Source organism: Melozone crissalis, unplaced genomic scaffold (assembly GCF_028551555.1).
Source record: "Melozone crissalis strain CALT ecotype California unplaced genomic scaffold, PUWL_Pcris_2 ptg000045l_1, whole genome shotgun sequence".
Taxonomy (NCBI): Eukaryota; Metazoa; Chordata; class Aves; order Passeriformes; family Passerellidae; genus Melozone; species Melozone crissalis.
In genome coordinates this window covers 12,278,932-12,302,071 of record NW_026535823.1, presented here as the reverse complement: position 1 = coordinate 12,302,071, position 23,140 = coordinate 12,278,932, and the positions used below count along the sequence as shown (strand labels likewise).

The following is a 23,140-nucleotide window of genomic DNA, read 5'->3' as shown; positions in this document are numbered from 1 at the left end:
TGCACATCTGGCTCTAGCAGCGAATAACTTGGATATTAAGATGCAATTCTTTGACATGCAGGTTACACTTTTAACTAAAGAAGACATTTTTATGTTCACCATTACTGATCATTTGAATTAGGACATGTAGTTTTACCTTGTCTCTTCCTTCTTATGTTCTAGTTCTGCTTCCAGCTGCTGCTTTCGAAGCAAAGTCTCTCTTTCCCTTCTCAAACGCTTCTCCAACAACGCTGCTCGTTTCATTGCCATATCATTTTCTGCCTTTTGATCATCCTAGCAACCGTTTGTGAAGGAAAAGGACCAAAAATATGAATACCTCTAAATTCAGCAACTGGTTTTGCCAAGTCATTAGACACTTAATTCTGTACACTGGGTATCCTAACATACTCTTGCAGTATTTGGAATGAGTTTATTTATGAAGATTTTTCTTAAGACTCTTAAAAACTTCATAAAGGAATTTTTCTTTCCTGAGTCAAACAAAATTCAACACTGATATGAGAAAACTTGCTAAGTGAGATATTTTAGTTTTGAGTAAGATCCCACATAGCATAAACTTCTTTCAGCTTTGGAAGAGTCTACATGTATGAACATGAAGGTAATTATCACAAGCCCCAATAATTATGCACCATATAAAAGTAACTTCTGAGCAAGCCAGGTGTTTTGTTAGAACTGAGGAATGTTTCCAGACAAGCTAGGTCCATCTAGATACACGATACAAAATGTTGGGGTATTCTAAGATGGAAATAAGTCTAGACCACTGTCTTACAATAGGCATTATAGTTAAAAGCCTGTCTGAATACAGTTCTTTAATAAAAAGTCTCCAAGAAGTGCTCCCAAATACAAACTTCAAAAGGGAGTCTCAGCAGACTTACACTTCCTTAGCCAGCTTAGAAAGGAAAAAAGGCTCTCCAAAGTGCAATTAAAAAATGTGAATAATTAAAAAAAAATGCAGGCTGTTATGTAGTTCAAAAACTTTTAGTTAAATTTGGGAGTGAGGTGAGGAAGTGAGGGTGAGATGTGAGCACGCTTAATCAAGATCACCAAAAACAGGTTAAAAAAAAATCTACATTCAGCATGAATCTTCCTCACCAAGACCTCCAAGCACTCTTCCATAACTATGCAAGGAAAGGGATACTCTGACATGCTCAGAACTGCAATATGGTAGAATCTCACCACTCTTATGATGCATAATTAATCAAGTCGAGAAGACAAGCCTGCACATTTAGAGTTGCAGTACTATCTGCTTTTACTTCAATCATCAGCAACATCCACGTTTCACTTAAAGATTTAAACAAAGCTTAAAGCTGACACACACATCCACTAGTTCTCTTACCTTAAAAAAGAATCCACAACATACTTTCTGGTCATCTTCAAACTGTTCTCTATCACTCTCACCTTCATATTTCTCAACAGATACCTCGCTTTTTTCTGGTGGCTTCAAATCTGATAGGGAAACTTCAATTAAGTTAGCTGTTTTGGGAGCTGGAGGTGGTAAAATGGGTTGGTTTAGCTGATCTTCATTTGGAGTGAGGCAGACTGTTTCTGTGATAGGCTGAGATAACACTTCAGAAACATTAGATTCAATAGGCCTAATCTCCTTTTCCTCCAACTTCTGCTCACCCTGTTTTGGCAATTTTGGTCCTTCTTCTTTTGCTGCCTCTTCTGTAGGCTTGACTTCCTTCGAAAGATTTCCCTTTAACTGAGGTTCACTTACATGTTCACCATCATCTCCAAAGCAAACAAATGATCTGGTCTGAATGGGAACCTGACTGGGGGAAAACCTCCTCAAACGGGGAAGGCTGTCCACAGAGCGTGGGGCAGTCAAGGTACGGTTTAGAGGCGTTATTTTCAGTTCATTTGGCCTAGGAGTCCTTTGCATTTTAATGTGAAAAGAGGCATTCTTCTTGTTGGAAGATTGTGGAGATTGATGTGTAGAGCGAGGAGATTCCTGTGAGAAAGGTGCAACAGGAGCTGGAGTTCCCCCTTGCCTTGAAGACTTAAAGTCCCGAATCTGCTTCTGAGGAGAAGGTTGAGGAGGAGAAATAACCCAAGCCTGTTGCTCTCTCATCTGCATCAGCATCTCCTGCTGAAGGGACAGACGTTGCATTTCTTGTTGTAGAAAGTGTAGGGAAGAGTTCAGTTTTTCAATGGATTTTGTATATTCTAAGAGATCTCCATCATTAAGATTTTCTTCTGAGGGGCTTGCTAAATTCCATTGCTTTTCAGCATCCCCAGAAGTAGCAGGAGATTTTAACCATTTGCTATGAGAATTTTCTGGGTTTTCTTTTATTAATTCTGAAGTCTTACTAGTTTGGTCATCTGATTTTTGAGTTTCTTTTTCTTTCAACCGATTGCTGTCAGTGAATACCTTCTCATCTTCAGCTCCCGCTGCTTCCTCTCGGAGAGGTGATACCCCGTCCCCTTTCTTTTTCACAACATTGAGAAATGCTGTTCTTCCCATTTTCTGCCGCTGCTTTGTGAATGCAGCTTCAACTTTCTTCTTCTGTGCTTCAATGGCTCGCCTCTTTTCCTCTAGCTTCATCCTCAGCTGTACCATTTCAGAAGCCAGTAACTGTGTAGTGTCTCTTCCTTGAGGAACAGATGCCTCCTCGGGAATGTGAGCCCAAGCTACCATATGAGGGATGTTCAGCTCAGAACCTTCTGGTGTGGTTTTCTGAGAACTGCTTCCACTGCTTTTACTATCTGTGTGATTCAGCTTCCTGAATTTCTGCTCAGCAAAGCTGGTCATTTTAACCCCTGAGCTGGAAGAAGCACTGCTGCCTGCCTGTGATTTAGTACTTACTGAGCTGGGACAGGGACTTAATTGATCTCTGTGATTGCTAGCCCGCATGTCGTAATCCTGGAGAAATTTAGATGGTTCCTCCATGTCAGAGTCCATGCTTACAGTGTAATCTCTCAGAGAAGAATCCTCATCCATTGTCTCTGGGATATCTTCTGATGGGACATGTATTCCAGTATCTACTTCTGTGTTGTCAGTCACAGGGCTCAGAGCACCCTTAGTGTCTGTGATTATATCTGGGGTAGTCTGATTGGGTTTAATGTTTGAATTCAAGATGCTCATTTCCCGATTGTGAAGGAAGAACCCATTTGTAATTTGGTCTGTTTGGAGAAGTCTGGGAGATTTTTCAGTGTCATGAATTATCTGCAAAGCCTCCTCGATGCTCGGAGTCTCAATCTGATTGCCAAAATCATCCAGAACTGCCCTGTTTTGCAGAGCTCCATTTGGAAACCTGTAGTGTCTGCTCTCGTTGGCATTTCTCTCATTTGCATTAAGAGACTGATTGGCCTTTGTCATGACCTTTTCCTCTTCAATGTCTTGATTCTCCTCTTCTCCATTTACTGGTTTGAAGGACAGATTTTTTCTGGGATGCTTCGGCACGCGGTTGATGTTTCCTGTAAGGCCTTCGTTGCTCACAGATCTAGGAATTCCTCTGCTTGGAGCAGATGCTGGAATGCTTTTCTCTTTGTCGAAAGGAATGTCAAATGAAACTCCATGTAATGATGACCTAATAGAGATCAGAATAAAGAAAGTAACTGAGCAACTCATGATTATTAATAAAAATAACAAAATCTTTGTATTTGGTTTTAAAATTATTTTAACTGGAAGTATTAAAGGCACTGTTAGGTGTACTGCATTTTTGCCTACCTTCAAATATAATAAACAAGCATATATTTTTAGATAGATTTTTTTAGATGGATAAATAGATGTAAGTTTAATAAATCTTTTAAAAGCACAATAGAATAGAATATAACAAGATTTTCTTCAGACTCAGGCAATGCTTTTTACTACTTTGGAATAAATTCTGGGCATTTTAGGAGTATAGGAATGGCCACCATAGATCAGAAGGAAGGTGTGAAAAGACACAGTTTACACACCACTGTAACTCTTACCATTTTAACTTTGCTTTATACCCCACAGATTAAGAGTTTATGACTGGTCTAACTGAAAACTAAAACATTCAGCCTGATTGTTCTTAGCATTCCCAAAATAATACAAGCTTAAATGCTATTGAGATCATTAGCCATGATACTGTTACCCACATTTAGTTCAGTGTGATGAGTAAATATGAACATATTTAACAATAACAATTCAAATATCTGAAGTATACCTCTTTTAGTGTAAAGAATAAATTATTTACTTCTGAAGATTGTTTCATATTAGCCAGTTTTTAATCCATGATATGGTTTTATGTTTCTTTTTCTACTTTTTCAAGCAGCTTACAAGAATTTTCATTATAGGACTCTGAAAATCCAAACTACAATGGAGCATTTACTACTACTCATAACCAAACCCCAGTATTTTGTAACCGGCTTGTAAGACTCCTTACCTTTTCTCTTTGGGCCATGTCCCTACTTGCCCATCTACATAAGACATTGATGTGGACCTTCTGATGACTCCTAAATGAAACAAAAACAGGACCCAATGTAACTACTGTGAAAAATGATTTTAACATCACTTTCTGTTGCTTTAAGAAATTGATCTGCTTCCCTACTCAGAACACGGCAATGGCAGAAAAGTGTTTATATATTGAAAATACAACTAAAGCCAATTTCATCCTGAATATATATTTTACCCCTCATCCCTCAAAGGACTTACTAATGTGCAAAATATTATACAAATCCTACTAAAATATGCCACAAATACTTGTTGTAAGCCATCTTCCACATAATCAAAACAGAAGTCAAATTAAAAAACCACACACAGTGCATTTGGTACAAACAGAATCTTCCCACTTGTACATTTTATAAATTACATAAGTCAATTATGTAAATGAATTATTTTTTCATGTAAAGATGTCCCCCTATTTCTGTATAAATGATGTTTGAATAAATACAAGCAGGATAGCAATTTACTCGGAGGATGACACCTGTCTCACTGCCTCTCCCCGTCCTTTGTGAATTGTTACCTGGAACAGATGAATAAGGCTGCTGGGGTGTATGCAGTTGGTGAGGGGGTGTGTAAGCTGGACTTCCCAATCTATAAAGCAAGAGACATTAACTTAGAATTAATACATCAAAAGCCACAATACAAAGGCCAACCAGTCACCCTGTTGTTGGCCAAGACAAAGACAAGATTTTTTTTTTTTTTTTGTGATGAGAAAGAAAGTGAGGTGTAGTTCTCTTCTGGAAATATTAATTTATCAACTAAAAAGAGAACACTGTAATAACGTTGGACTGGGACTAATGCAGGTGGACTAAAAAGTCAAAAAGGTATTTTTCGTACACAGACAGCTGTACAGACCTGCAGCATAAGTTTTGTTAATGTACTTGTCTCCTGATTTATTTCATGTAAATGCCTCTATTAGAAAGTTCCATTTTTTAGGCTTGATTTCAGTAAAAAGTCAAAAAAGACATGAGCAAAATGAGGCAGCTCCTACTGGCCTCAAAACTGAGTGACTGCAGCCAATATCACATACTTTCCATACATTTCTATTTTCAATTGCTTAGTTCAAAACTTCTGCCTTGTGTCTGGACTGCAACACGCACTAGAAGTGGATAAAGAAGACTTTGTGATAGACATGACTTTATAAATAAAAAAATACATTCACTACTAAAGGAGTAATTATAGAGATTTCCTCTGTTTCTACTTATACAGATACTTTATTTGGTTTACAGAGAAGGTCTGTAATTGAGTAGCTGTGTTAATCCAGGATGGGATTAACATAATTCAATGTTTTGATCAAGGTGCTTTTTCATGATCAGAACAAAGACATATGCATAAAGACAGATGGATTTGTATGTAAAACACTTCTAGAGAAGCCAGACTTCAAACACAAGCTGGATTAAATCCTTTCATGGTTTGAATTTTGTCCACTGAATTGAATAGGACACTCCCAAACTCACATTTTTCAGAATATTTGTCTAGTGTTATTATATATACTGTATAGTGTAGAAATGTTTCTAAATAATATTTGCAAGAAGGATATTCACATCAATTTAAGAAAAACACAATCTACAAGAGCATCTTTCACAAGTATTTATTTAATTATTCAATATAGGTTCCCATATTCCCAAAATTCCTGATTTTTTTGTATCAATAACACTACATGCTAGCTACATGACATGTCTGTTTTAAATGGCATTCAAGATTTCTGTGAAAATTATAAAATCCTAATGTCTGTAAGTTATGTTAAAAGAAAAGCATACTTTCCAAATTTAACCCCACAGCCTGTGAAAATTTGCTACCATGAAGAGAATCTATACACTTAATTTTGCTTGGGGAAGAGACTGATTCTGGCACCAAGCCTGGGCTCCATGGCAACCTGAGACACTGTAACACTGCCACAGTCCCACTCCCTCCTCTGTGCTGGCTCTGCCTCTCCAGCCCATGCTCTGAGTCACTCCAACAGGCTAAGGCAGCAGAACATTCACTTTTTCCAACTGGGGTCCTTTTTTCTGTCTTTGTGTGCTGAAATGGAACTCAAACACTGAAGAGGGCAGGAATGCACAGGGAGGAAGGCCAGGACACAACATCCTGCAGTCAGGGAACCTGCAGCCTGTGTATGGGATTCCAACCATCTGAAATGCTTTTTGAGCCCCTCCTTTGTCCTGCAGTGATGTGTCATCAGGTTGGATGAAATACCCTGGTTTATGAGGAGAGTTACAGCAAATGGCCTTGGGAACCCCTGCTTCAAAGGATATGTTCAAAACTTGTTCTCCTGGCTTATATGCTCAGTCTACATGAAAATAAAATCATTGTCTACAAGAGAAACATGCTTTGGACACATACAGGAAAAGGACTTGGAATTCCAGCATTTATTGGTAGTAGGAAATATTACTCTGTTATTAAAGTCAGCATAGGTTCCAAAACACTAAAAACATACTTAGGAACTTTAAATCTCAAACCCAAACAAACCCTCACCTCTCTCTCCAAAAAACTCATCCAAAAACAACAGAAAAGGCTAAACAGGATTTTCTGGGTTGGAAATCAACCATTTGCTAAATATCCAGTTACAATGCTAATTTTATCCTTCTCCTCTGTGCCACTTTAGATACATTCAATAAACCAAAATAAAACCCCCAAAATTATTAATGTACTGCAATGCTCATTCACTAGATCCAGATCAGACCACTGGAAGGCTTTCTTTACCTTGACCTAAGAAAGATTAATAAGAAGGCCTAAAGTACAATTTATGTCCCTTATCATAGAATGAATAGGTGGGAAAAGACTTTTAAGGTCATGAAGTCCAGCTGTTAACCCTGCCAAGGCCACCACTAAACCATGTCTGTAAGTGCCACATGTACACATCTTAAATACTTCCAGGGATGGAGGCTCAATCACTCTCCAGGCAGCCTGTTCCAATGCTTGACAGCTGATTTTGGTGACAAAAGTTTTGCTAATATCCAAATCTAAACCTTTTCTAGTGGAAATGGAGGAAATGTTTCCTCTTCTCCTATCACTTTTTCCTTGGGATAGGAGACCAATCTCCACCTGTCTACAGCCTTCTTTCAGGTAGTTGTGGAGAGTGATTAGGTCTCCCTTGAGAAATTAATGTATGAGCAGCTACAGAACATTAGACAAACAGGATGTTTCTATATTGCTTCCTAATCTGTACCAGTAATAACAAAAATAATGTTTCACATGGTCTTGGTTTTATCTGGAACAGAGAGAATTTTCTTGCTGGTAGCTGGTGCAGGGCTGTGTTTTGGGTTCAGAGTGAGGGCACTGTTGCTAACACTCTGGTGTTTCAGTGGTTGCTCACTGGTGCTGTCTCTAAGCCAGGGACTTCTCTGTGCTCGTGGCAGCCAGGAGGTGCAGGAGGAGCTGTGAGGGAGCGTGGCCAGGACAGCTGAGCTGAGCTGGCCCCAGGGCCAGGGCAAACCATGGCTGCTGTGCCCAGCAGGGGCTGGGGGAGCTGCCTGGGAGGGGCTGGGAGCTGCTGGAGGCAGCAATTGCACTGTGCTGCTCTTGTTCTTCTGGGGTTTACTCCCCTCTCCCCTTTTCATTACAATTATAATTATTATCATAGTCATATTTTATTTTGTTTCATATTATTAAACTGTTCTTATCTTGTGAGGTTTACACTTTCTTTCCAATTCTCCTCCTCATCAGGAGGCAGTTGGGGTGGGGAAGTTAATCACATCATAAGTATTATTTTTACCTACTTGAATTTTATGGTACTATACTAACATAACCAAATCAAACTAAACCCATCACTCAGGGTTTTCCTTGCTGTTACCTCAGTTTAGTTTTCTTATAACTTTTGGAAAATTTTCTGTGAATTCCAGAAAAGCAGCTTCTCCAGAGCAGACCTGGTCAGCAGCTGCACTGGAAATTGAAGAGGACAAGGCCATGTGACACTTCTGTGCTGAATGCTGAGGGTTGTTTTGGACACTGCTAAGAGAACAGCACTGTCCAAGTGTACAAACATGAAAAAGCAGCCTGCCCTGTAGCAGGGAGGGAGGGCTGAACTATGAGATATTGCACAAAATTCCAGATTGTGTCTGGTAACTCAATCACTGAGCTTTACAAAAAGGCAAAAAAAATATTAAAAAAATTGTTTGATTTTGATTTTTTGAACAGAGAGAAGGAGATTGTGAAACAGTGATTCTCTGACATTACCTGGCTACAAAGTCAGAACCAGATGGACCATCCACATAATTTCTTCTGTTAGCATTCAAGCTGTGAGCAGAAGCTGCATCTTTTGCAGGTTCAGCTGCCAGGAAGAAAAAGTTTAAGTTATTATAGTTTAGTATTCAGTTAAATTACATAGTAGAAAAGCTGTCCAAAATAATCCGAAATAATGATTTTCAAAGATTTAAAGAATTTTCATTGATTCCATGATTTAGATTAAAACTGTCACTTCCTTTCATCTTTATGTCCTCCAAAGCTCCTGTACTGGCATTAATTAAAGAAATGGAGATTGACAAAATAGACTAAAAAAATCAAGGGAAGTACAAATACAGAAAAACAAACTAAAAAAGAGCCACAAAATTAAAAGTAAACAGTTTTAGTAAAAGTTATTCTGGAAGAAGTGTTTCTGATACAATTTCTCTCCAAACCCTTAGAGCGACTAGAAAAAAGGTTTTTTGTCCCACCCTAAACCAGTTAGCACTATTTAAAGATTTATGTCAGACTTGTATGTGCTGTAAAGCATAAAAATGAAGAAAAGGTATAACAGCCACCCAATGAAAATCTCTTCCTAGTGCATGGAAAGCCAATCACAGCACTGCTGTGTAAACATTTCAGTTACCTGAATTGTTATTTACCTGAAAGTAGTCATTAACAGATCTCAAGATCTATCTGAAAGGTGCATTTTTAAATTTGAGAATTGCTGATGGAAGATGGTGCCTTTGCACTTGGTACAAAATGAAACTTTACAATTAGCTCTCTATTCACTTTGCCCAGATTTATGATTCTTTCTCTTGGTATCTTCTCAGCAACACAAGCTCTTCAGGCTAAATTCTGTTCTTGGTTTCTTATTATGTTTGTAATTCTTGCACGGGCATAAATGGATTCAAGGCTTGTTTAGGTCAGGAAAATTTGCAAGTGATTATACCACAACAATTTAAATGAGTTTTTGGTAACAGAAAGAAAATCTAATTATGATTTATGAGATGAGATGAAGATTTACAATGAAGAAAGAGAAGTCTTTTCCTTCTTTAAGGGGGTTGTACACTGCCAAATCCTGTTAACTAAAATGTTCACTGCATCTGTGAACACAATGGCAATCTGTACACATACATATCAAAACATGCATATTAAGGCCAATCCATAACATAATTACCTTGGGGATGCACAACAACACGGGGCTGTACAAATGATGGCTTCACCACTTCAAACCACCAGAACAATTCTGCCATGAACACCATGTAATTGCTCTACATGAAATAAAAAAAAGATGGAGAGAAATTGATGTTAGAACACAAGCCTGCCAGTAAACAGATTAAGCAGCATTTGGGAGATGACTCTGTGTTTCAGCCAGTTTACAATCTCCATTTATTTTATACAATCCCCACTGTATTTTTCAGAAATAGAGACCAGTACAACTGATCTGAAGCACCAATACATAACTTGACCAGATTAAAACCAATTGGGTTGAAATGTTTCATAACAAGCATATGCTCAAGCCTGATGTCTTGCAGGGAGGGCAGAGAGGAGCAGGATGGGTGGAATAAAATGCCTGCCAAAGATCAGCCATTTCCATTAAAAAATAGCACTGAAAAGCCCACTGCAAGGGCAGATAACACTTTTTTTCAGATTTTTAATATTAAAAAGCATGGTAGCCCCTTGTTTTAGAAGTTAGAAACTGATTTTGGCTTTTGTGTTAAGTATGTGCATTTGTCATACTTGTGAAGTTCTACCCAAATTTACAAGCCTTTAATGCAAACCAAAAAACAGCAGCAGAGTTTATTGGCTGCATGTTAGAACAAGGTTTTAGCTCCAAAGGTTTATGCACTGCTGATATTTATGTCCTACTGTATGTTCCCATTACACAGCTATGAAACACACAGTGTGGGAGCCCCAGAAAAAACACGAGGGGAAAAACAGACGAAAAGGAAAAAAAAACAACTGCTGACAAACTGCACATCAACAACAACAACAAAAATCAATAGAGGAAAGCCAGGCAGGAGCAGTTGTTTCTGCTGCAAGAACATATGAGGAGTGCAAAAAGCCCAGAAGGCTGGTGACTGTGGAGGCTAAAGAGTTCAGAGGCCAAAGGTTCTGCATCTTCAGTGCCACTTCATATCTAGAAATATCAGCTGAAGGAGATCAGCAATTCTCCAGGTTTGAGCTGGCTCAAATAATTGCACAGACCTTTGCCACAGTCTTACAAAGTCTGAAGATGTAAACAATGCTTATACATTCAACTGGGAAACTATAATTAAACAACTTTTTGTTTCAAAGAGTTGCTTTCAAAAATTTGAAACAAAAATGTCATTCTAATTCAAAAACAAACCACAGGCATTAAGGGTAAGAAAGTAATTTTAAAATAAACAAAATATTTACTAAAAAACCTTTGATAATAAATGAGAAAATTTAAATTCTGCATCACTATATATGAAAATATAATTTTGAGTATCTGTTTCACACTTTTGCTTCATATTTCTTTTTCCTGAAGATTTCTAACATAGATAAGCCTATACTTCAGCAAAGGGATACTCAGACCAAAAGCAACTCCTACACTGCACTATATGGTGAAGGGATCAGGCAGATGTAGCATAGCTATTACACACAAGTTATAAATAGAATAGGAAAAACCCCATCGCTGTTTATTCAGCTTGACAGAACTGAATGAGGAAAAGTGCATAGCAGAATCTTTTCCATTCAAGTTAATGTCAAGCATAGCATTTCAGTACCACACACTGAATTCATTAGGGAGCTTAGACCAAGAAAAAACCAGATGTACTTCTTAGACAAGTATGATTTTTAATACTACAATTTCAAAGTATTATAAATTCTCTCTGAATATCTTCCCCTTTCCCTTGCCTCTCCTTAAACTTTCATATTTTTGACTTGATCTTTTAGCAAAAAATTAAATCATAAAATGTTTTAATTATAGCTTTGTTCCCATCCAAAATAATATTTAGATACTCCAGTTTTTCATGTTTATATTGAAATGCTGCATTTCAACAAAAAATAGACACACAACAGTGTGACTATTTTATGAAGGACAAATATTCCTTCTGAGAATATCTTCTATGCAGTGCTGAGCTGCTGCAAGACAGTTTGTTTTTCTAAAGCCACCAAAGCAGTATTTACTGAAATAAAAATGAAAGTGCTGCTCAGCCCACTGAGAACAGAGGCTATTCAGATGTCTGATGGTGAGCCATCAGGATGGAAATCACGTTTTCTCATAGGTTATTTTTAGTCAGAACGATTGAAGGGAAAGACTGATGATCAGTAACAATTTTTTTTGGAAAAACTAGCAGTGGGTCTGTAGTAATGCTGCTATTCAGAACTCGAAAGAATGTACATATGATTTCCATAGATTTCTGCCTTGATTATGGTGACAGAAATTCTAACAGCTTGCCATATGATTATCAGATGCACTTACACACAACAATATTTTAACAGTTATTAAAAACTAAGGAAGCTCTGAGCAGTCCAGGCAGGCTCAAGCCCCCTGAACAGCAGATGGCAGACTTGCAGCTTCAGAGATCATTGTTAGCTAAACATTCTCATTTAATTTCATTTCATTTAATCTCATTTAATTTGGAATACTTCAAATAAATTATACCCTCCTAACACCTCTAGGTTTTAGATCTGCATATTTTGAGAATAACCACAATGTCATACATACCAATGATACACGTAATTTGTCACCAGGCTTGCATCCACTAAAATTGGGTGTGAGAGCAGCTGCAGAAGCTTTCAGAATTTTTTTCAAAATTAACATAAAATACACTGTGAAATTTTTACCATGATGCACATTCAAATCTCTGTTCAGTGGGTCAGGAAAGGTCCTGTCCAGTGCAAATCCACAGCTTTTTTGTCATACAAGTGCCAAGGTAAATGCTTCAAGACTGCAGAAACTGGAGTGTCACAAACTGTCTCGAGAAGGTCAGACTATAGCTGTGTATGATCTAAGCACTACCAGTTTGTCCTCTGTCTTGCCACAGGCTAATAAATGCCACAACAAGTCAGTTTTCAAACCCACTCTGCCTTGTTCCAGATCAGAACTGAGAGGGAAGAGCGGCCGATTAACATCAGTGAAAGCAAACCACACTGCTTCCCTTTAAATAATGAGTCAGGAACATTTGGTCCCCTCTCAGGGAAAAACTGCCTCAAAAAACTGTTCCCTCGTTGAATCTTACTTTTAATTCCCGATCCTCAACAGTTTTAACCCAGCCAGATGGGAATGAAATGGCTGAACTCACTCCCACCATACATAATAAGTGCCTCACCAAGCAGAGCCAGCTGCTCTCCCAGGTCCTTAAGGGGTTCCAGTTGCCAGTTCAGACTTAGGTGAGCAGCCTGGCTGGCAGTGGGAGGGAAAGCTGTGCAACATGTGTGGACATTGTGCAGCCCTGAATTTCTAGGATTTATCTATGCAACATACTTGAACACTATTCTGCTTATGTTATTTACAAATAAACACCATCAATATTACATCAGAAAGTACAAGTATTCAAAACTGCTCAAGTGCAATAAATATTTTTTAATATAAATCACAGAATGACTAGGTTGGAAGAGACCTTCAAGATCATCAACACTTCAGATATCATATACCCCAGTTCAGCAGCGGGAAAAAAAAGAAGTTCTGGATCTGAATCAAAAAAGATCTGACAGTGCAAATGTTTTTTCTGCCACTCAGGTTAGTAATCAGGTGCAAAAATAAGGTACCTATTCTATATGCCTAGTTGTGATTCTGCAGAGTTTGGAGTCTGGCCCACATCTAGGTCAGAGGAACGCCCTTTCAGCCAAGACACAGCAATCATCTCTCACATTTGCGTCATTTCACATTCTGAAAGCTTTCATTCCAACAGATATGCCTTCTGCATGAGCTTGGGTGAGAGAACTCTCCAAATCTCAGCACAGAGCAGTCAGAGAAGACAGACTCAAGATTTCTATTATTTCTGCTTGTTAAATATGCAGGGAGGATTCAGAAAACATTGTGATTATTTTTATGTAATCGCTCTCGACTTGTGTTTGTCTGTCTCAAAGGATAACAACCAGGAACCAGTATGGTCCCCTGTTGGTGCCTCAAGCATCCATGGAATGTATTGAAATATTTTTTCTTTAATATCAGTAGCCCTGCCTTAGTAAACATCTTATGAAGAACTTTACAAATGTATTTTTCTTAGAGGAGAAGAAATGGGCAATAAAGAGCAACAAAACTTTCTGCTTCCTTTGATTATGACACATTAAAGCTGTCTAGAAATCCAGACAAAGCTTATTTCTGCTCTGTGCTAAACCAGAGCTAAGCCAACAGTTTCATCTGCTGGGAAATCTCAGAGCCTCTATCAAAGACTTAGGATGCTTAAGTGAAGTCAGTGTTTCTGTGCATTTTGATGGAAAAACTGAAATCACCTTGGTCAAGTGCTGCACTAAATTTCTGCATCATATCCTATCTCTAACTTCCCTTGATTTAATGTACCAGGACAGTGCAGGGTGCCCTGGGAAGAATGTAAGGTATGTGGTTTGTGCTGGATCACTTAAGGAGAGGTTCTGCTCTCTTCCTTCTCAAGAACCAGCAGCAAGCCAGGATACCTACTGGAATTTCTAGGACCACACAAGGCACAGCACTGCAATTCCAAAAACTCTGCACAGATTTTTTTCTTGAGGCTTTTTCCAGTAAGATATCAGCAGTTGGTATTTTTTACTTTTTCTGTCACTACTATGTAGGTAAGATGTTTGTAAGCCCAAAGCACAGTGGCACCTACTGTGCAGTATGAGCTCCTCTGAAAACAGACAGGAATTTCTGCTGATTAACAAACACAAACCTCTACAATAGTAAGACTTCATACTATGTCCATTTTGTAGGCTGAGATGAGTAGCTTCCACAAACCAGTGTAACTCAATGTGCAATATTTAAAATATCCATTCACAATACAAGTTTTTTTAAGTGACAATAAAATTCATTGGAGAATAAACACATTTATTAAAACTTACTCTACTCAGATGCACTGGAAAACTAAGGAGGAACTCTTTTAACAATGAATTTATTTTCCAAGCAAATTAACTCTTAACACTGGAAAAACAGTTTACAGCACTAACTGAAGTTTCCATGCCAAGTTTTAGAAGAAAAACTTGGCAGCCTTGCTTTGTAGCATTTACATCTAAATAAGCATCCATGCCACAACAACTTGTAAAAACATGATCACAAAAGAGCTCTCTCAGATCTAGAAATACTCTAACTCTTTGAAAGAACGCTAAATCCTCTCTAAAATCAGTGTTCAGAAATAGCAAAATCACTAAGTGTAAAGTCTGATGCATTGGGATATTGACAAAATATTTACTATAGTTAGGTTTTTTGTAATTGAAGCTTCCTAGTGCATACTGGTTTGAGAAATAATTCAAGCCATTACTATAAAAACGGTATGACTAATTGTTATGAATCAAAACAAGAATAACTAATTCTCTCTGCTTACAGATACATATATTTCATACATCTGTAAGCAGAGAGAAACCATCAAAGTGCAGTGCAGGAGTCCTGCTGGGGCCCCGAGTGTGGCTGTAGGACAGGAGTGCAGCCAAGGCAGACTGCAATGCAGCAGAGGTAGAGCACTGCATGTGAAATTCAACAGCACCAAAAGCTGCCTGAAAGCACTCACTGCACAGCTCTGCATACACAAAATAAACCAGCAACAGCCAAGGAGTCTAGACTTAGGTCCTGCTGCCCTTACTCACCCTGGCAGCTCATTACTTATTTGGAAAGGGTTGGGTTCAACCCTACAGGAGACAACAAAGCTGTATTCAAGCTCTGGCCTCTGTGACTCTGCTTGTGAGATTGCTAGAAAATCATAAAAGCAGTGAAATGACCCAGATATTTAGAAACCAATTACATCCCATCTGCAATGGATATGCTGACTTCAGAAAAATAATATTTCATTCCCTAAAGGCAAGCCAACAAGAATCTTAAGCAAATGAAGTGTGTTTTATATAGAAGAAAGTCTTGGTGAAACATAATAACGAAAAATTAAAATTACAACTAGGCAAGAAATTGTTCAGTTGCTCCTTTTTATACAGGCTTAAAGAATTACAGAATAATGTTTTATTTTCCTCTTTCTAAATGAGCAAAATCTTAGATTGATGGAATACACTTAATTGCTTATCCAAACAACTATATTTGTTGGAATTATGTTGCTGCTTATTTTTGGGGCATCAAGCCCTTGGTTGCTCAAAAAATTTAACTCAGAAATTAACTCAGAAATTTACACTTTGACAAAACTAAAAGAGCTTTAAGATTAAAACACGTGAAATTGTGTATACAGAAATGAGTAAGAACAGTGAGTAGTAATTCCATAAACAAGTCCTTAATATTTCCACCCTTTGTTAAGGCCTTGATACATTGAGACTAACGCAGATCACTATTACATTTCAACAGAAATACTGCAGATTACAGACTTCAACTATTAATTAATCAGAAAAAAGATAAAGTGGGAAATAGTTTTGCACAAAATCAACATTCTTACAAATCCTTTCCCAAAGGCTTTTTAAAAAATACTTGGAAATTACTAGGAAAACATAATGGCCAAAAGAAGGAAGCTTTTCATTCTGCTGAAATTTGTGTCTTGCATGCTATGTCACAAGAGAAGCCATACAGCAGCAGACTAAAAGTCTAGTTTAGTAAAAGACTAAACATATCAAGACTAACAAAATAGTTGCTTGCATTTTTGTTTAAGTGTTTTATTTTTACCTTTATTGAAGAAGCTGCATAGAGCATATCCTCAAGACTGAAATGGCAACACTGGTTGAGGTATTCCTGACAAAATTCTTGGATCAGCTGTAGATTATACAGGCTGTCAGCCAAAGACATTGTATCTTTCAAACAAATATCTAAAAAGGAAGAAAATAAGCAAAGATTAGATACAACTCCAAATTCCAAAAAATTGCATTTTGGCTTTTACTGATTCAGGAGCATTTACTGAATAATTTCAGATATAATTTCTGCCCCATTCCTCCCCACCAGAGACTTTTATTTTTCTTATTCAGAAATGAAAGAAATTATTAATTTACATTTTATCTTTGAATTTCTAAATATTAATTTTTACAAAAAAATCTAAATTTTGTTTTTCACTGTTGGGAAGTTAATTTGTTTCTGTTTTGCCTTTTGTGAAAATGTAAGTTATTCTCTCAACCCAACTATTTCCATGTAATGAAAAAATACATCTAATCATTAATATAATTTTTTTTTTACAATTATGTTTTCTATAAAACAAAGGCAGTAAGAAATAGGCACGTTTTTGCATACATTTCTCTGTACATATTAGTTCTTTGTCTTTAAACAAGAACACATTTTAGCATCAATAAGCCTGAATCTTCACAAAAAGCCAGCCTGGTCTTAGGTATTCATGTTTGTGGATTGAGATGTTTGAGATGAGATTTTCCAAGGAGCTGAAGGCTGTTATATAAATTATCACTCTCTGAAAGTGCTATTTAAAGACAAAGAAGCGGTGGTTGTGAGCACACTTGTGTAGTTACACTTGTGTAGTATTCTCTGACTAGTATTTAAGCCCAGATACTCTCTGTTGTCTTTTTATAATTGCTGCTTGGAATAATAAGTCCCATGAAAAAAAGACAGTCCTCTTAAAAAAAAAGGACTGAAGAAAAGAATTAAATATACTTCCAGAGAATGCATCAGATTTTATTGCTAAAGCAGCAATGTATGACAGAACTCTACATATAAATTTTGAATTGTTAAGGATAAAAGGTTTCTTCATAAAAGAAATCTACTTTGATCCCAGCAGGATAAGGGGATCCCAGCAGGATAAGGACTCCCACCCTGAAGAAAATCAGACATTGTCCATAATTCCAAATCCACAGATGATGATCAATAGGAAAAAATGTTTGACTAAACTGACTGAAATGAGATTAATGTGAAGTCATACATTTGAATCTAATAAAATTCTAATGTGATTCACTGACTGAAGGTGATATGGAGCAGGGAGTTAGCACATATTACATATCACATATTAGCCAGTGTGTGCCTTTGGCATCATGCAGCTATGGAAAAAACAAACCTGATGCTAAAACCTATCAGAAAATTCATTTCCAGCAGTGACAGAGGAGCACTAAACAAAGCAGGAATGGGATGTCAGTCTGGATTTTTCTGTATGATTACAACCCTTTACAGTCAAGAACAGTAAACCCAAACTAGACAAGCTGCAGAGGAAGACTATTGAGGATAACAGTGAGAATGGAAATCCACTTTAGCAAGGGAGGATGAAAAGGCTTGGTTCAGTAGCCTGGGCTAAAACAAGAGGAAGAAAACAAATCAAAAATGTGAACATCAGATTAGAAACTATTCAAACCAAAGGATACTGCTGCAGGAACAACAAAGACACATAAGACAGGTTATGTAAAAACCAAGAATAGCTTGGTAAAAACCAAGAATGAAATTTAAAATCATGTTAAAAAAAGGAACAGTGGGTAAGAAGAGTACAGATTTTAAACAGTTTGGCAGTTTTAAGATAAAACAAGATAAATTCAAGAAAGGGATTATATAATTTTGTACAATAGTCAACTTCATGACTCAGTGGGAGTCCTTTCTAGTTCTGTATTCCTTCAAGGAAACCTAGATTTGAAAGTGAAATGAAGACTTAATGAGAAGAATTTATCTATTTCAGACTACAGAGAACCCTAGAATACCATTTTCTTTTTTGTTAATGCATTTTTAGGCATTTTTGCATATGTATTTTTATTACCTGCCTTCTTCAGTTTCAGTACAGAACCAAATTTCAGTAAAATTCAACATGCATCAAAAACTGTATTACCTAAGTACAGGGAAGATGAGCAAAATCTTATTAAAGTGTTTCCAGTTGCTTTGGAGTCCCTTTGAATTTACTTCTGAGACAATGACATGCACATTTGTATCTTTAGGGAAGATGATGTCAGGACACCTAAAAGAATATTAAAACTGAAGTTCCAAAGCTGACATGTGCCTTGCCCTGCTCAAAGGCAGATGCTGGAGGAAGGTGCTGGTCAGGCAAGGCACACAAGGCCTTTCAGAGTGTCTGGGATCTCAGCCATGCTGGAACAGGACAGAGGCACCAGGTGTTACCATAGTCAATCCCACCCAAGTTCTAACTCTTCCCTAATCTCATATGATAGTATGCATTTGGCTGCAATATTTATGTAAATTGTAAGTTCTATTTATCAAAATTCTCAAGCTGCAGAAGAAAGGTGAATGAATGCATCATTGTGCCTTTCATCTTCAATGCCTCCTGTGCTGAAAGCTCCCTATAAAGTGGTTGTGAATATGAATTCCAGATTTCAGTCCTTAGCAAGCTCTAAAGCCTTCTTCATATTCCTGAATTTCTCAGGATGTTTCTGTCTAAGTGTTCCCACGACATCAAAGGTATCATAGAAAGAACACAGGCAGAAAATGATGGGTGTTAGCTGCCAAGACATTCTACAGCTCTTAGTTGCCAAGAGGAAGGTATAACTTTACCAAGCTTCTGAGCAAAAGAATGAGATGAAGCTGCTCATCATCACAGACAATTGCTATTATAGAACAGCATGACAGCAATACATTCTACACTATACATTTTTGGTTACTCTATAAATGATTCAGATAGGTCTCAAATGAACAAAAAGCCCAGAATACAGAGCAACTATTTGCCATGCAGTGAAGCTGTGCAGAGCCCAGCTCTAAGCTTCTCTAAGTTTTATATCTATAACTGCTCAGATGCACAAAAAGCACTTATGCAGCTTCAAGAATAAGAGTTTTGCAGGTAGTTTCAAGTATGTTTATTTTAGTGTGGCAATATAAAAGCAAGCGCACCAGGGAAGGACATCTGGGCTCCTTTTATTTAAATGTAAAAAGAAATGGGCACAAAGTTTATATTAAATCTACTATATTCAAATTATGCCTGCTGTATACTGCATCTAAGCACCTTCCTTCACACAGCTCCCAACACAAACATTTAAACTTTTATGGCCATGTATACAAGTTGAGAGACAGGCCAGACATACCCTCCAGTTTAATGATATCTGGGCAGTAGAAGTGGATGAGGGCTGCCAGAGCACAGCCATCTGTACCATCCTTCAGCAGATTCTCCACCAAGGGAATGCAGGGCAGCTGCTTCAGCAACGTCTGCTCCTTCCGGTAACGAGCCTGCAATGTGAAATGGACACACTCAGAGAAACAAAGGCTCTGACACATATGAAGAAACAGAGTCATACTGTAGGTTTTACACTGTTAGTGAAAAAGCAGTATTCAAGAAATAGCTGAATATTCTCAGTATTCTATTTCCTACAACTATTCATGCCATGCTACATTTTGAACAGGATAATATAGTATCTAATATTCTAATATCTAATAATTATCTTAATAATATCCAAGAGGAAAGGAACAATGCTAATACTGAGCTTAGCCTTCAAAACTACCAAGTTTTGATGATCTCTCTATAGCACACTAAACTAAATAACATTCTATACCTTAATTAAAATTTAACAGTCATTATTATACAATAAAAATGATCTGTGTGCAAACACAGTGAGACCAGTCCTCAGCTACTGCAACTTCAGTTTACTGGCAAGTCACATGACCCTGAAGTTAACACACCTAAGTATCTTGCTCAAAATCCTATTCATACAACTGACTTAATGACAAATTCAGAAACAAGAAAATCTGCATTTGATCAACTCCATTTTTATTACTAGCATGTGTAAGCAGTCATCAACATAGAGAAATATTAATGGTCAACAGTTATGACCATGCAGTGACCCAGTAATAAATAGAAATATTTCAAAAATCCAGTCAGCATATAAAGAGATCCTTGGGTTAGAATGTTGATATGGCATTTATCTGCAGTGAATATATTTTCAATGGGTTGTGGGTGTTTTTTGTGGTAAGAGAGGAGGGCTTACTGAAAAAATGGACTTAACACCATTCCTATTTTTTTTCACTTCTTCCTGGGAAAACAAACAGAGGTGGAAGAAAGTGGCATAGACTTTAATTTGTTAGTATTATTTACCAAGACCTTTTTAAAACAGTAGTGAAGGGTTACTGCTGTACTCACACCACAGAACCACCTACAAGCAGCAGAGTGTTTCTGAGTTAATCTTATGCTATTTAAATGCATCTATACCCACTGAGCTGCAAGTCTCCCTGCAGGGACTCTCAGAAGTCTTTGTGGAAATCACTCTTCATGGCAAGGCTAAAACTGACTGTTCTTACCTCCCACTCTCCTCCTTTTGGCTGTGCTGGAGCAATTACTGATGGGACTGTACCCAAACCATTGCCCCAGCTACAGCAAGTCCCTCCTCCTGTGTTTCTGCACTGAATGGGGGCATGAGCAGGGATGGAGGTTTTATGGAGGGGCAGGAATTGTTTAGGCCAACTGTGCATGCAAAAAGGTCTGTGGAACCACAGACTAACCCTGAGGGCTGTACTTACTGTCACTGGATTTCTGTCAAGGATCACATGGCATTATTTTAGTGAATGTCAGTGTCCTCTAACTGGCCTAAGAACTAAAAGCCTGGTCTGGCAACAGCAGCCACATCAGTTCTAGAAAAATAAAGGGCTTGTGCTTGGCCCAGAGAACTTATACCTCAACCAATTAATATTTAAAAAACCCCCTGAGACTTAGTTGTTATTTCATGCTTTTAGTGTAGTTGCATTTGTGTGCCAAATATGCTTTATAAAAATGAAAATCCCATTTCTGTGTGCTAGAGGAAACATTAACACCAAACAAAAATCATGTTCCTGTTATGCATTATTCATATTCTTTTCTTCATGTTCTTAATACTCCCTAGTATATATAATGAAATAGGTCAATTATAATTGCAGTGAAAGTTTAATCTCTCTCACTGTATGGCAATCCAGTGACCCACTATGATGAAAAAGCTCTAAGTTTCAAATTCCATCTTACTATGTCCATGTATGTCCTCCCCAACATGACTGAAATTAAGTCTATGAAATACCACAATTCAATTATGATTAAGCATCAATAATAGTAACAGATACAGGTATAGATGGACTGAACATCATGATTCTACAAGCTCTGTTTAATTCATAAATTCTTTTGAATAGTATCTTTTAATGGAGTATTCAAAAATATTTGAAACTGACAATCTAGTGGTGCTGCACAGTAAATCCTGTGAAAAAGTACACTGCACTTTGATGATGCCTTCACTGGCCTCATGAACAGTGCCCACCCATGCTAGAAACTGTGTCATATCTTTGAAGTGGACATAGAGGATTTAAGTCACTGTAGAGAATGCCAGGCACATTACTTCAGGAAAGATACACTCATATAACCTGATCTGCTAGGTTCATTACTGTATAGCAGGCATCATGTTTCATTTTGATTGAAAAGATAAAAGAAATTATACTGAAAAAATGAAAGACTCTGTAATTGCACTGCATTTTAAATAAACTTCCATTTGAAGAAACTCTTCTCATCAGCTGCAGTGTTTGCTACTAAATACATACATATATATATATATATATATGCAATAATACAAAAGATGAACTTCTACATTATAAAGCTCTAGAGTCAATTGAAACATAAATGCTAATACAGGCATCTTGTTTCTGAGATCCTAAATCATTCTGATTTAGCATCTTTGAGCTTATTTCACTTAACCTAGTCTAGGTGTGGTCAAGACACTTGCCTAGAAACAAGGTCAGTTAAAGAACAGCACACCAGCTACTCTCTCATAAGTGCTTGTGTGTATTCAGAGCTAATCATTAAGAATGAATGCTCTTACATATTTACTATACAGTAGATAACATGTTATAAATGTACTTATCAGAGTTTTTAGCTGCCTCTATGCTCGGGAATATCTGTTACTGTGAAATGTGCTCTGCTCTAAAGGGGAGAGACAGAAGAGTGGCTCAAGTGATAGAGCAGCCTGAGTCTTATCAGTAGCACTTGGGGTTTAACTGCATCTCTACTGAGCTAACAACACAAAGTAACATAAATATCACTAATTCAAGTTGTTTACAGATAACTGGCAGGCAAACTGGAGTTAGCTTCTCAACAAATGGAGCATTTTAGAGTTGAATATCATTTTTATGCAAAGGAAGATACTCACTAGTAAAACCAACACCACAGACAAAAACAGAACACGGACATTTTGAAACTGTTTTCAAGTAGCCTTACTTTGACAAAATAAGAAAAAAATTTGTGATATCATGGTCCATCTGATATTTTTTTCTGCATTATTCCCTCCAATTATACTCCCTTAACTCAAAAACAAAATTAATGGGCTGTACTGTGAAGAGCAGAGTATCTGTGTGTGTGTCACAACTGTAATAGATACCTTTACAGAGACTGTCAGGAGTCTGAACACTGCTCAGCCTGCTGGAGACAGGACCTTTAAATTACTTTTCCAGACACAGAGTAATTTTTCTTGTTGCCTACATGCAACTGCCTTGTTATTTTCAATTTCTTTTGCAATGTAAGAACAGTGTTTCATTAGTTATGGCAACAAACACCTGAGGGACAGCTAGATCAATTATTTGGTAATCTTTAGAGCAATGATAGATGGGAATTAGTTCTT

General features: G+C 37.4%; 1 protein-coding gene across 2 annotated transcripts in view; it reads right to left on the bottom strand.

Annotated features, from left to right (window-relative positions):
* CAMSAP2 (calmodulin regulated spectrin associated protein family member 2) overlaps positions 1-23,140 on the bottom strand; it is a 78,505-nt gene that overhangs the window by 7,886 nt on the left and 47,479 nt on the right. For both annotated transcript variants that reach the window (XM_054285636.1, XM_054285637.1), the window contains 8 exons: positions 19,604-19,745; positions 16,326-16,465; positions 9,750-9,843; positions 8,585-8,678; positions 4,929-4,999; positions 4,350-4,419; positions 1,334-3,527; positions 137-273 (listed from right to left, as the gene is read on the bottom strand). In XM_054285636.1, the coding sequence (XP_054141611.1) occupies positions 137-273; positions 1,334-3,527; positions 4,350-4,419; positions 4,929-4,999; positions 8,585-8,678; positions 9,750-9,843; positions 16,326-16,465; positions 19,604-19,745 (2,942 nt within the window). The remainder of the gene's footprint in view (positions 1-136; positions 274-1,333; positions 3,528-4,349; positions 4,420-4,928; positions 5,000-8,584; positions 8,679-9,749; positions 9,844-16,325; positions 16,466-19,603; positions 19,746-23,140) is intronic.